This window comes from Schistocerca serialis, chromosome 1 (genome assembly GCF_023864345.2).
Source record: "Schistocerca serialis cubense isolate TAMUIC-IGC-003099 chromosome 1, iqSchSeri2.2, whole genome shotgun sequence".
NCBI classification, from domain to species: domain Eukaryota; kingdom Metazoa; phylum Arthropoda; class Insecta; order Orthoptera; family Acrididae; genus Schistocerca; species Schistocerca serialis.
Genome location: NC_064638.1, coordinates 16,709,573 through 16,722,742, shown reverse-complemented (window position 1 = coordinate 16,722,742; position 13,170 = coordinate 16,709,573). Strand labels below are relative to the sequence as shown.

General features: G+C 44.2%; 2 protein-coding genes across 8 annotated transcripts in view; both read left to right on the top strand.

The window, feature by feature from the left end:
- The window catches only part of LOC126460492 (NAD(+) hydrolase sarm1-like), a 1,203,839-nt gene extending 1,195,707 nt beyond the window's left edge, over positions 1-8,132 (top strand). For all 7 annotated transcript variants that reach the window (XM_050095920.1, XM_050095919.1, XM_050095918.1 and 4 more), the window contains one exon: positions 8,060-8,132. The gene's annotated coding sequence lies outside the window, so the exon portion shown is untranslated. The remainder of the gene's footprint in view (positions 1-8,059) is intronic.
- On the top strand, positions 4,891-8,848 carry LOC126460208 (uncharacterized). The gene is made up of 3 exons (XM_050095907.1): positions 4,891-4,956; positions 7,989-8,111; positions 8,346-8,848. The coding sequence occupies exons 1-3, from the start codon at positions 4,891-4,893 to the stop codon at positions 8,643-8,645; spliced, it is 489 nt and encodes a 162-aa protein (XP_049951864.1). The 3' UTR covers positions 8,646-8,848.
- Positions 8,849-13,170: the final 4,322 nt, after the last annotated feature.

Below are 13,170 nucleotides of genomic sequence, written 5' to 3'. Positions count from 1 at the left end.
TTTTACCCATTACGATAATAGCAATTCTTCTACAGAATACGACGAGTTGTCGAGGAGAATATCAGTTTGTTGCTAAAAAATGGTACTTTTCTGTATGTCAGACATTTCATGACAAAGTAATCAAAAATTTTAGTTGCACCCTTTTTGTGCTAACAACCTTATTGTGGAGTAACGAATGTCATCTTTCCTATCCTTTTTCTTCTTCCTGCGAGTTTTGTGCACCGCGCGGCGTGTTACCGCATCCGAGTTTCCGTGCGCTTCTATCCTGCCAGTCCTTTTCTTTCACGGTCCTGTCTTGCATCGCACGCCTCACTCCATCGTTCCAATGTTGCCGGGGTCTTGCTCTTATTCCGTGTCGTGGAGTTCTCCAGCGCCATGTTTTGGATGGAAGATGTCCGTCACATGTTAGCTGTTTATTTTCGCTATTTTCAGTTGTATCTACAATACCTCCTACTTGTTCTCGCTGTATTTCATTTCTCACTTTGTCTCTTCCTGTTACTTCGTAACTTCATTTCCCTTGCGTTTAATTTCTTCTCACTGACTTTGGAGATTCCCACAGTTCGGCATCATACAGAGCCATGCTCTCAACTACAGCTTCGTATATCCTCCTTTTCAAACTTTTCACCTCGTTTTAACCAAGCAATTTCTTCATTCCCACCTTTCCCTTTCCTATTCTGTGCTTGATTTCCTCATTGCTTCCACCATTATCCACAACTGTGTCCCTAAATATGTATACGAACGGCTAGATTTTACTATTGACCCACAATCCATAACAAGATCCATTCGTGTACCTTTGACAACCAAGTACCCAGTCTTTCAAAACTTAATTTTCATGCCCCTCTGCTCACATTCTTTTTGAAGGTTTCTTAACATATAAGACACGTCCCCTTCTTTCTTGGTGAAGATGAACTGATCGTCGGTGAAGTTTAGGGCGAACAGAATGTCAACACCTAATCTAATTACGAAGTTTTCACTTCCGTTTCCAATTTCTCTGTGCTTCTTTCGAAAATATTTTAAATAGGTTATGCACTAAACAGCATCCTTGCCTCAGTCCTTTATTAACCTTAACTTTCTCTGACAGTAACTTCTCAACTTCAACATAGCAAGTATTATCTGAATACAGATTTGTAGATTTATAGCTTGTACATGACATTTATGCAAGTTCTGGTTTTTCATTGCTTCCCACATCCTAGAAAGTGCTTCACTGTCATATTCCTTCTGAAAATCTATAAAAACCATGTGTGTCCCAAAGTTATGTGCCAGTCTCTTGTCAATCACTTGCAGATATTATCGATAAAAGGCCTGCTGGAAGTTTAGTAATGTACAGCACTATTCCTTTTGAACTGTATTGGATTATTGAGGGAATAAATATGCTGTGAAGCAGTAGTCGGAATGCTCAACTCCTTAAACAAATGTCTACACGATAATCATGGATGAGCTCCACATATTTTTACAACATGCTTTTGAGCATAAAGATTTTATTTCTTTAAGATGAGCTACCCCAAAACATTATTTCACATGACGTTATCGAATAAAAATATGTCAGCTTACGTATTTGTCTCTCCCCAAGGTTTGCAGATGTAGGTGAACTAAGTTGTTCCAGAAGTTCCAAAATGTACTTTATCCAGTTCAAAATCTCATCGCTACAGACACCTAAGAATTTTAAAGTTCCACCCTATTTATTGTTTCCCCACCAGGTGTTACACTTGTCATTGGTGTAGTATCCCTTGATGTGCAGAACTGAATATGTTGTGCCTTTTTAAAATTGAGGGCGAGAACCAGTCAGTGACACTTTTAAGAATTTCTCCTGTGTCTGTATGTAATGTCATCTGGAAAACGAACTAATTCTGCTTGTTGTATGTAAGACGCAAAATCATTTACATACATAGGGCGTTTCCGTAAGAGAGTGCAAAAATGTAACAGGACGTAGGTAATGCGCCACAATTTGAGGTAGGGAACGTAGGGTCGTAGAAGGTAGCTTAAGGAGGTATGGAAGTAAACTTGTCAACCGCTTTGTCTAGTATGACTGTTTTCCAGCTTATTTGCTACTAACATGCACACAAATTTACATGTACTGTACTGTTTATTTACATGTACATTTTTTCCCTGCTAGGAAACAAGGAGGACGAGCGTGACTATTAGGTCGCCATGATGCAGGTTTTGTATACTTTACTTGTCCATAATGTGGTTCTTTTGTATACCATTTGCATTGTCTCATGACAGAACGTGCTACGAATCAATGACAGACCGATTCATTACTGACTGCTACTCAGAGAGATACAGTACAATGCGATGGAACAGTACTAGTACAGTTTCGCAGAATTCACTGACACGCACCTTGTGTATGGGGAAGTATGCTGAACAGCTCTCGCTGCTGAAAGGAGGTCCAGGGATGGAAGGGGAGGTCCAGGGATGGAAGGGGAGGTCCTAATCCGTGGTCTGTGTTGTGCCGGGCTAACAGTACACACGCCCGGGATCACGTCGAACGCGAAAGTAGCCATGTCTAATGTATCTTGTCTACCAAGTCCACTACTTCCGGCAATGACGGGGTTTTAAACCTGAGGATTTGCTCGCGGATGCGGTGATCCGCCACATTCTGCGCAATAGCGTCTCTAATCACTATATCCGCATATGAGCGGCCACACGAGCAACTAAAGTCACAATCACAAGTCAGTCCCTGAAGGTCCGCTAACAAAGATTTATTCGACTGAGTAGGGCCACGCCGGAGGCGAAAGAATTTGTAGCGTACAGCTACCACATTTACACTGTCGCGGAAGTGGCAGTTCAAAGCATCAATCACTTCATCGTACGTTTTAGTTTCTGGGCGGGTGGTGGGAAACAAGTTTACGAGCACACGGTATAACAACACCCGCGTTGGCAATGAAAAAGGCAAGCCGCTCTGTACCTGGTATGTTGTAAGCTGCGAAGTGTGCCTCGAGCTGGGCGATGTATTCTGGCCAGCGTTCAACGTCAGAACTGAAGGCACGAAATTGTGGCGCAGTCGGCGACTGCGTCGGTACAGGCGGTGGCGTGGGAGGCGCCAAAGTAGCTGCAGTTTGTAGCGTGACCAGTCCATTTATGGCAGCAAGCAGCTGTGTCATTTGCTGAGCCTGAAAACGTACAAGATCAGACAGCGAAGCCTGTTCCTGTGGCGAAGCCACGGTTTGCCCAAAGGAAAGTCTTATAGCGAAAGGTGGGAGCACTTAGATACAGTCACTAAAGCACACGGGGTATAAAAAGAAAGCTAAAGCAGTAGCGAGCAAAAAAGGAAATGGTAGGAGGGGAAAAAAGGAGCCTCGTCGCCAACTTTTGTATCCCGCCTGGAAGGTGGGGCGAGGGTAGGAGCAGGAGCAGGAAAAACACGTCGGTGCTGCACGTAAGTAAAAGTGGTTTACTGGTGCAAAAAACAAGTTAATACATGGTGCGATGCAGACACCCGTCGTATGTAGAGCAAAGCTGAAGTGTCCCAGCCGTCTGCTGTTGATCAAATGGGTGTTGTCTGGAGTGAGGCTCGTAGAGCTGAGCAGCTCCGGATAGAGGGCGCTGTCGTCGGTGTGTCGTGGTAGTGCCAACCTAAGAACTTTTATACGCCGTGGCATCGTTGCTATCGATACCACAGACGTGGTAGTGCCAACCTAAGAACTTTTATACGCCGTGGCATCGTTGCTATCGATACCACAGACGTGGTAGTGCCAACCTAAGAACTTTTATACGCCGTGGCATCGTTGCTATCGATACCACAGACGTGGTAGTGCCAACCTAAGAACTTTTATACGCCGTGGCATCGTTGCTATCGATACCACAGACGTGGTAGTGCCAACCTAAGAACTTTTATAAGCCGTGGCTTCGTTGCTATCGATACCACAGAGTCGTGCTTGGGTAGCTCGGGCACTTGACCGCGAAAGGCAAAGGTCCCGACTTTTAGTCTCGGTCCGACACACAGTTTTAATTTGCCAGTAAGTTTCATATCAGTGCACACTCCGTTGCAGAATGAAAATTGCATTCTCGATACTACTAAACTATCACTTGTGCCAAAGGTGTGAGAAGCCACAGGATAGAGTCTCATTCCTGAAATGGCATATTTTTTATTTCTAATTCAAATATATGTTGAGTGAAATACTTATGTTTTTGTTATCTTGTATCATTGTTTTGGTTGATTTACTTCTGATTTTCTGTTGTTGTGTAATTGCGAATAATTTGTGAATTTAGTTTTGGCACCTTACATTATGTACAGGTCTGAATCTGAGGTGATTGCTAAGTCTGGGTCATTTTGTGTGTTAACTTCTACGTGCGCATATGTCAGTTCCTTAACTCAAAGTCTTCCCATGGGTGGTTCAAATGGCCCTGAGCACTATGGGACTTAACATCTATGGTCATCAGTCGCCTAGAACTTAGACCTACTTAAACCTAGCTAACCTAAGGACATCACACAACACCCAGTCATCACGAGGCAGAGAAAATACCTGACCCCCGCCGGTAATCGAACCCGGGAGTCTTCCCATGTATTGTGCTGTTGTTCTGTCCATAAGTTCATACATATGGATTTTGTTGTTTGCACGTCCCATGCAATGTTCTAAAAAAATGGTTCAAATGGCTCGGAGCACTATGGGACTCAACTGCTGAGGTCATTAGTCCCCTAGAACTTAGAACTAGTTAAACCTAACTAACCTAAGGACATCACAAACATCCATGCCCGAGGCAGGATTCGAACCTGCGACCGTAGCGGTCTTGCGGTTCCAGACTGCAGCGCCTTTAACCGCACGGCCACTTCGGCCGGCATGCAATGTTCTTGCACTTTGTCAACAATAATATTAAGAGTACATCATCGTCTGGATCGTGTACCTTTCTCTGACATCATGGCCTTCATTTATGCGTTGTACATGTGTAGGTATGTTGTATCGTTATGATACATCTTCAGGAAACCCGTACGACCCACATATTCGTGCTCTGACTGAGGTACATACAGTTTAAATCTGCTGGATGCAGGCTGTGACTGGTCAAGAAATGAACTGTGCCCTGGCTTGGGTCTGCATTCTTTCCTGCAGTCATTCCATCATATCAGAAAATAAGGAGAAAACATGATGGCCTTTCTTGGATGCCTCCCACTCTCTTTACCTTATATTTATCCACCAAGGGTTTAATACTCATATTGTTAATATTTGCTGCCATTTTCCGTAGTTGCTGATTTCAGCTATGTTTTATTAAAGAGACACGAAAAATTCCATCATTTTCAACTGAATTTATTGTGTGTACCATACATGTTTCACCTATTCATGCTAGACAGTGGTCGATAATATAAAAATGTTTAATAATAAATATTTTGACGTGAGATTTACAGCTATATGGAATTTTTTATTTATGTTCATACCATGTCCTATTATGCATCCATTTGTTTTTGTATATGTGGTAAATACATATAGTACAGATTTCTTCCAATAAACATTTCATTGTACATGACATACTGTAGCATACTGCAAAATGATTACATGCTTTAGAACTGAATGAAGGACTGTGGGAGCGGTAGATGGGAAGAGTGGAGTGGGTGTTGGGGTGGGGGAAGAGAAGCTTGTTGGACGCTGTGTGTGTGTGTGTGTGTGTGTGTGTGTGTGTGTGTGTGTGTGTGTGTAATTTGTTTATGTGTTACTGTTATGATAAAATGTGTATTAGTTTAAATACTGGTCTTCTTCTGTTGGTCTTTTGGTCATTTAGATTATTTTCATTGCTGTTATGGCGTTCTGTATGATTATTATGCAGTATGAGTGTTATGCAGCTCTGTGATGCATTGTTGTATCAGTGGGAATATAAATTTTCCACCAATGTGGTGTTGAAGGTACCAGACATCCTTAGTAACATACTCATGTCTCCTCATCATGTAATTGTTTTGTTGGTCACCAAACATAGGCGATGTGCCCATGCACTATCTGCAAAGCATGTAGTAGATTTGAAGATGATAGTGTGAGCAGTTCATAATGTTCTTAATGGCAGTCTGCGCTGTGTCTTGTTTAGTCTTGTTAATTTATCCATTATTTTAGTCATTTTTTATGTTGTTATTATAGTGTGTTCATCAGTGTGACGTGTTCTCTATATGTTAATAGTGTCCAGTTTTTATGACTGGATTCCTTGTTTCTACTTGATTTGCTTTTCTATACTGTGATTTTAAGTTTATCTTTGTTGCACCAGCTATGAAGTGTTCGTTTTCCAGGTGTCCTTGTGAGTTAGCTGGCACAATGATTAATTAGTCATCTGCATATACAACTACCCTATTCACCCTTTCATCCTCATGCAGCATCCAGGGCTGTTCAGCAAACACTCAGTTATCATGTCCCAGAAAATAAGTCCATACATTGAGCCATGTGGACATACTTTTGTTATTCTTTGAGCTACTTTCAAACAGTGAGAACTCCAGGTATTAGGAAGGAAAAAGATAGATTGCCATTGACCATAAAGATCCCCATTGAGCTGCAGGCAGGCAGAGCAGACAGACTTACACATCTATCATACAGGAGCCTCACCTGCACTGCAGGAAATATGTTGCGGACACAAAATATGTCTACAAGTTTTGGGTCAGCTGGGTTGCTATCTTCTAATGTTTTAGTAATTACTATGTTAATTGTTTTCCAGAGTGTAGTAATTCTCCCTTATAGGTTTCATTTAACATGTCAGTGAGATATGTGTGATGACGTTTTCTAACATTTCTGATTGACTTATTATTGTTTTGTCTACAGATCATTAAAGTCGCCTATTCTTGAGGAAAAGAGACAGTAAACCAACCATTTGCGTCAGTATCATTCATTTGGCCTCATAAGACTGTGTGATGCCGTCAGTCATGCGTTAGCTCGTCATTGGAGAGGATTTCGTTCAAAAGATATTCTGACAAGTATCTCCAGTCATCTGTTATAGAATCATCTAGCCATTTTAAGATCGACTGAACCACTGGAGGGTCTCGATTCACTACATCTGTAATTTTATTTTGACACAGTCAATCCAGTGGCCCTGTGTTGTTCTTTACAGTTCATTCTTATGTTTTTGTTTTGGGTATCAATATACTTCAAATCTGAGAGTTGTAGTTAGGTGTAGTTTGATAGGATTGTCATTTGCCATTTTCCATAATGTCGTGTGTTCTGTCGACCGTGGTAGTTTTTGTCCTTGCCCAGAGTTATCTCGATGAGTGGCATCTGTTTCTGCTTTTTGTAAGCTATGTGGTCGGACATTTGTTTCATAATGTATATTGCGCGATTTGGTGTGTAGTGAAGATGCTTCAATCTTCTTGCCAATTTAGTGCCAGGTACCCTGTCAAGAAGCAGACATACTGTTGTAGCACACGTATCTGTGTGAAACTGTCTGTGAATGACAGTGACATTGTGGTCATAATGACACACGGACAGTATGAAAATGTCTGTAAGCACCAGAGACTGTCAACACAGCTACCACTGCCACGAGTTGCATCGACGTGGCGAAAGATGGCGGGACACCGTCGGAGATGCGCCCAATAACGATGCTCGACACCTCAAGCGACACAGTGTCGTCTTCCTAGATGCCACTCGGTTCTATTTGCAGCATCACGATGTATGTATTCTGGTGTGGAAGTTTTCAAATTGGATACATCATCGTCGTACTGGCACAGCACCTCGTACGATAGTATAGTGTGTAAGAGAATAGCATGTTGTGCACGTAGCCGATAATGTGGGCAATAGACATCGCAATTTTGCCACGTTTAAGCCAGTGGCTACGCCTTATATTGCCGGTCTCCGTGATGATTTCTTCCGAGAATAGCAGATCTCTCCTGTACAGTCGCAGAGAGAGTGGCACACTTCCACTCACCGGCACAGAGTCAAAGCAGCGCGGGTTGACGTAGCCGTATCTGTCGTATATGCTCGGTTCGACTCGATGCCCAGCTGGGTGAGAGACGTTGTCGCTGCCAGAGGTGGACACTCCTCGTATATTTCCGAGTCACTTACATATTTAGTCGTGTATTGTTCATTATGCAGCTCGTTACTCTTCAGGCCACGGGCTGCGGCACTCAGCTCTTCACTTTTCCCGCTCTTCTCTTCCCCTGCAGACTGCAGCAGCCGCAGCCGCAGCCGCAGCCGGGCAGCCCGCCGCGGCGGCCCGCCCACCGCCCCCGCCCCCGCCAGCGGCCGCCCGCCAGCCCGGCGCGCCGCGGCTCGGCCACGCCTTCGCCTTCGCCGCCGCAGACGCTGTCGCCGCCGCTGTCGCCGCAGCACCGCCGGCCCAGGCCGGGGGCGGCGCCCGGCTGCCGCGGCACGGCGCCGCTCACCCCGGCCGCCCCCGAGCCCGCCGCGGCTGCAGAGCCGCCGCCGCCGCCGCCGCCGCCGCCCCCGCAGCCGCGCAGCCCGGACGCGCTGGCGGACGGCGGCAGCGGCGACGACGGGGAGCGGCTGGTGCGCGAGTGCGAGCAGTACCTGAGCAGCCACGAGCTGCGCGCGCGGGGCCCGGCCGCGGACGCAGCCGCGCCGGACTGCAGCCGCTCCGGGTCGGCGTCGTCCCTGTCGGAGAGCAGCGGCGCGGCAGGCAGGCGCGCGTCCACCTCGTCGCTGCCACCGGACGACGCGGCCGGCCTCAAGCGCAGGCGCAACCTGGTGGGCCGCTGTGTCAACAAGGTGCGGTCGCTGATCCGCAAGTAGCCGGGCCCGGCCCACCCCCACCCTGTACATACCGCGCCACGGACTCACTGTACATATGGACACTGTTTGTCACGGAGCGACACTCAAACGTCAGTGTAACCAAATGAGCTATTTTTATTTCTATTGCTGTTAATTGTATTTTACCAAAGGTAATTTAAAGTAATCGCTGCGAGGGCAGCTTCAATAAAATATTTCGAGTCGTTTCTGTGTGTTCCTTCATTTACTACCGTATTCAGTCATTTTCCAAACCGCGCACTGCTTGCGCTCGATTCGGAGTGACGTACGGTCTGCAAATGTGGACATTGCTTCCATTGTGTGTGGTTGACCTGTTTACTGGTGTACTGTTCACCACAGCTGTGCAGGAGTGCTGTGCACATCGCAGCTTGTTTTCTCTTTCAGTTCTACTGACCCGTGCAACCGAGTCTACTCACAGTGGGTCGACATCCTGACAAAATACCTCTACATCTGCGTCTGTGATCCGCATACGATTACACAGTGCGAGAGTAGGAAAGGAATGGTTGTTTTTGTGTGTCTCCGCGAACAGTAATCTGCCTTGTTTTGTCCTTACCGTTTCTTAAATGAGATGAAAGTAGAGTGCAACAGAATAGTTCCGCAAATACTCAATCTCATAAAGTTCGTCGAGAGTGTTTCGTGAAAACATCACCTTTATTTCCGTCAATATTTCCAATGTAAGTTCACGGAGCATTTTCGTTACAGTCTCAGACTGTTTTAAAAGTGGCTCTTAATTTCTTCACCAGTCATTTAGTGTGACCTGATAGGGATCCCGAACACTGTAGCAGCACTGAGGAATGGAACTTTTCGTGCAGTTCCCTGCCTGTGTTTAAAACAAATTCCGTATACTCATCCTCAGTTGAATAGGCGATTGCAGACTAATGCCTCACTTCTGACTGTTTTATGTCCTCATTCCACGTATAGTTGACATATAGAATACTTGTGCCACTTGTACACAGCTGTCACAAAACACTCAAGAAAATTAATTTTATCCGTAATGGGATCGAGAGGAAACTGCTGTCTAGACACATGGGACGACATTCGGGCCACCAAAATCAAGACTGAGGCCGACTTACAGGGGAAACCTTAGTCCGCACAAGAAGGATAAAACACCACAAAGTCAGGGAATCGTGAAATCAATTAAGAAAAATAGATGACTGGTTCAGGAAATGCAAAAAAATTTGAAAACAAAATGTATGACATTTCATCCCTCTAAGAAGAGCTTCAGAAACGTGTAAAATGTAATACAGAGATGCTAAAGAGCAACTAGGTAAACTGTTATATAGGTTGAATTTCTTCATAACATTGGTCCTTTCGGTCGTGCCAAGCTGATAACTGGGATGATGTGGTGTCTGCCTCATGCAAGGTAGACATTTGATGCTTGTTGAGACTACGTACGACGTATCAGTGTGGTAGGTCTTGTGTTACGAAAGGTACCAATAAGTAGGAAACGTATTCTTGCGCGTAATTTTGAGCGCATTCATAACTCGGAGGGTTTTCGCACGTGATGTTGGAGTTAATTTTTATAGATTCTACTTCAAATTTAAGTGTTTCTGCAACGGTAGTAGAAAACGAAACGAAAAAAATACTACACCTGCGTTCTTTCTGTGAAAAGAAAATACTACACCTGCGTCATATCAATGAAACCAAGTTACTTTCTTTCTGTGTTCCCGCTGGGAGTCCGAGACACTGACTTCACAACGAAAGCGAGCGGTCCGGTGGTCGTGGAGGCGGCGCCTGCAGCGCGGCTTCACCAGTATCCAGAACCGGCGTTGACTGCGCGGACACGAGCAGCACAAGCCGCGCTGTGCTGCACACGCAGTGGCCTGCGCAGTCCGCAGTCGCCTTCAGTTTCATGAAATTTATCAGCAATGGCCTTCAATTTAATGAAATTTACACTGCAATCCTATACTTCCTTTCACGAATTATTCAGACTCGGTGTAGTAGGTAATGATGAATCGAAATCAGCGAAAACCGATCAGAAAATGACTGTCTGTGATTTCCCACTCTTCGAAAGGATTCGTCTTACCCATTAGCCTATCTCACTCAATCTTTCATTGTGACCTATGTTTCCTGTCACCAGCTGTCTCCCTCGAGTAATATGGAGGGTGTACCATAGTTTACAGCAAAACCTGGTAAAGGGGAAACACAGATGGTTCGCAAGCGAAACACCTACGAACGTGTGTTTTCGAGACGCCACGGACTTCAGCATCAAATGTTGTCTACATCCACATCCACACAACTACTATGCAAGTCACACTTAAGTGCCTGGCAGAGGGTTCATCGAACCACCTTCATGCTGTTTGTCTACCATTCCACTCGCGAAAATCGCCTGAGAAAAACGAACGTGCGGGCTGTGATTTTCTTTATTTTATTATAATGATCATTTCTCCTTATGTAGGTGGATGCCTACAAATAGTTTCAAACTCTGAGGAGACAGTTGGTGATTGAAATTTCATGAGAAAAGTCTACGACATCGAGAAACACCTTCGTTTTAATGATTTCCACCCCAGTTCGCGTGTTGCTCTCTCCCATATTTTGCGATAATACAAAACGAACTGCCCTTTTTTGAAATCTTTTGATATCCTCCGTTAGTCCTACGTAATGCAAATCTCACATCACACGGCAATACTCCTGAAGATTGCAGACAAGCCTACTGTAAGTAGTCTCTTCAGTATACCTGTTGCACTTGCTAGCTGTTCTGCCAATGAATCGCAGCCTTTGATTTTCTTTCCCGACATCATTAGGTATGTGATCATTCTAATTTAAGTTATTCGTAATTGCATCCCCTAAGCATTTAGCTCAATTTATAGGCTTCAATTTTTGTGTGATTTATTGTGTAACCGAAATTTAGTGGATTCCTTTCACTATTCCTTTTCATTACTTAGAGTCAATTGCCACATTTCGCACCATACAGATATTTTGTCTAAATCGTTATGCAATTGCGTTTAATCATCTAGTGACCGCATCATCTGCAAATAATATAAGAGGGCTGCTCAGATTATCTCTTAACTCGTTTATGTGGATTTGGAACAGCAGAGGCGCTACCTATAACACTTGGTTAGGGAACGTCAGATATTGTTTCTGTTTTACTCGATGACTTTCCGTCATTTACTACGAACTGTGACCTTTCTGATCGGAAACCACGAATCTAGTCGCACAAATGTGACGATTATCGAAACGCATGCAGTTTCATTAGAAGTTGCTTACAAGGAACGAAGTCACCCCGAAATTTGGAATCACTTTCAGATCCCCTGTCGACATCGCTCGTAACGCCGTGTTTCACACGAACGTTATTTTCTGAATACTTACTGTCGATGTGTCAGTTAGACCGTTTCCTTATAGGTGATTCACAATGACGGAACACAGTATAGTTTCCAAAATCCTACTGAAAATAGACACAGGTCTGTGATACATCAGATTACTCCTATTTTTTTTCTTGAGTATTGGCGTGACTTGTCCAACTTTCCAGTCCTTAGGCACCTTTCGTCGAGAGAGGGGTTGTATATGATTGCTACGTATGCGGCTATTCTTGCAGCATACTGTGAAAGGAACATAACTGGTATACAGTCTGGACTGGAGCCATACCTTTGTTAAGTGAATTGAGCTACACCGAGGATATTGGCAGCCGTCTTGATTCGCGTTCTGAAATATTGACTTCGTCTTCTTTGGGTAAGGAACTCCGGGAAACTGTATTTAGTAACTTCGCTTTAGTGCTGTTGTCACCAGTAAAATCACCGTTGTCACACAGTGAAGGTATTGATTGCATCTAGCCACTGGTTTACTTTGTATACGACCAGAATTTCTTTGGGTTTTCAGTCTGATTTCGAGCAGACCTTCGTTGTGAGACTATTAAAAACATCTCGCATTGAAGTTTGCGCTAAATTTCGAGCTTCTTTAAAACTTAGCTAGTCTTGGGGATTTTACGTTCTTTTAAACTCGGAGTGCTCTTTTTCGTTGCTTCTTCAAAAGTGTTCCGGCCTGTTTTGTGTACCACGGGCGATCAGGTTGTCAGGTAAAGCCTCCATTCGTACTGAGTCACAGGAATTATCTACTTCAGTTTCACTATCAGGTAAATTACTGACAGCAATAAACACTCCGTCACCAACTGTATTTAATCTATCCTTTCTGAACATGGTTAGGCCCTTTGCAAAAATTTCGACTGAACTTATTTTCGGCTATGTCCTAGTTAGTGTAAATGTGTTTGAAGTGTAAACTTCTCGATCGAGCCGCCATGTAGCTGGGATGTAATTCCACCCACGATCTATCTTAATAAGAAATACAGTACTACTCCAGCGCGTTGTAGGCCATAATTTACTGTACACTTAGACCTGCTAAAAGGGGAGTTCCACGTGTCGTCATGCAGTTTCGTGAAAAAAGAAGTACTGCGCTCCTCTCTGCACTTGCTAACGAATTCTCTCTGCAGTGACTAACGAACTATTTCATACATACTCCCATCATGTCGTAACACTTGACAGTACTGTACAATTCACTGCTCCAGCTCTTCAAACTT

Bases quoted from the DNA above. Each gene is read 5' to 3' on its own strand.
- LOC126460208 (XM_050095907.1), top strand. From the start codon at position 4,891: ATGTTGTATCGTTATGATACATCTTCAGGAAACCCGTACGACCCACAT. The intron at 4,957-7,988 runs GTACATACAGTT...TTCATTATGCAG, and splicing joins ATATTCGTGCTCTGACTGAG to CTCGTTACTCTTCAGGCCAC. The intron at 8,112-8,345 runs GCCCACCGCCCC...CCGCCCCCGCAG, and splicing joins GCAGCCCGCCGCGGCGGCCC to CCGCGCAGCCCGGACGCGCT.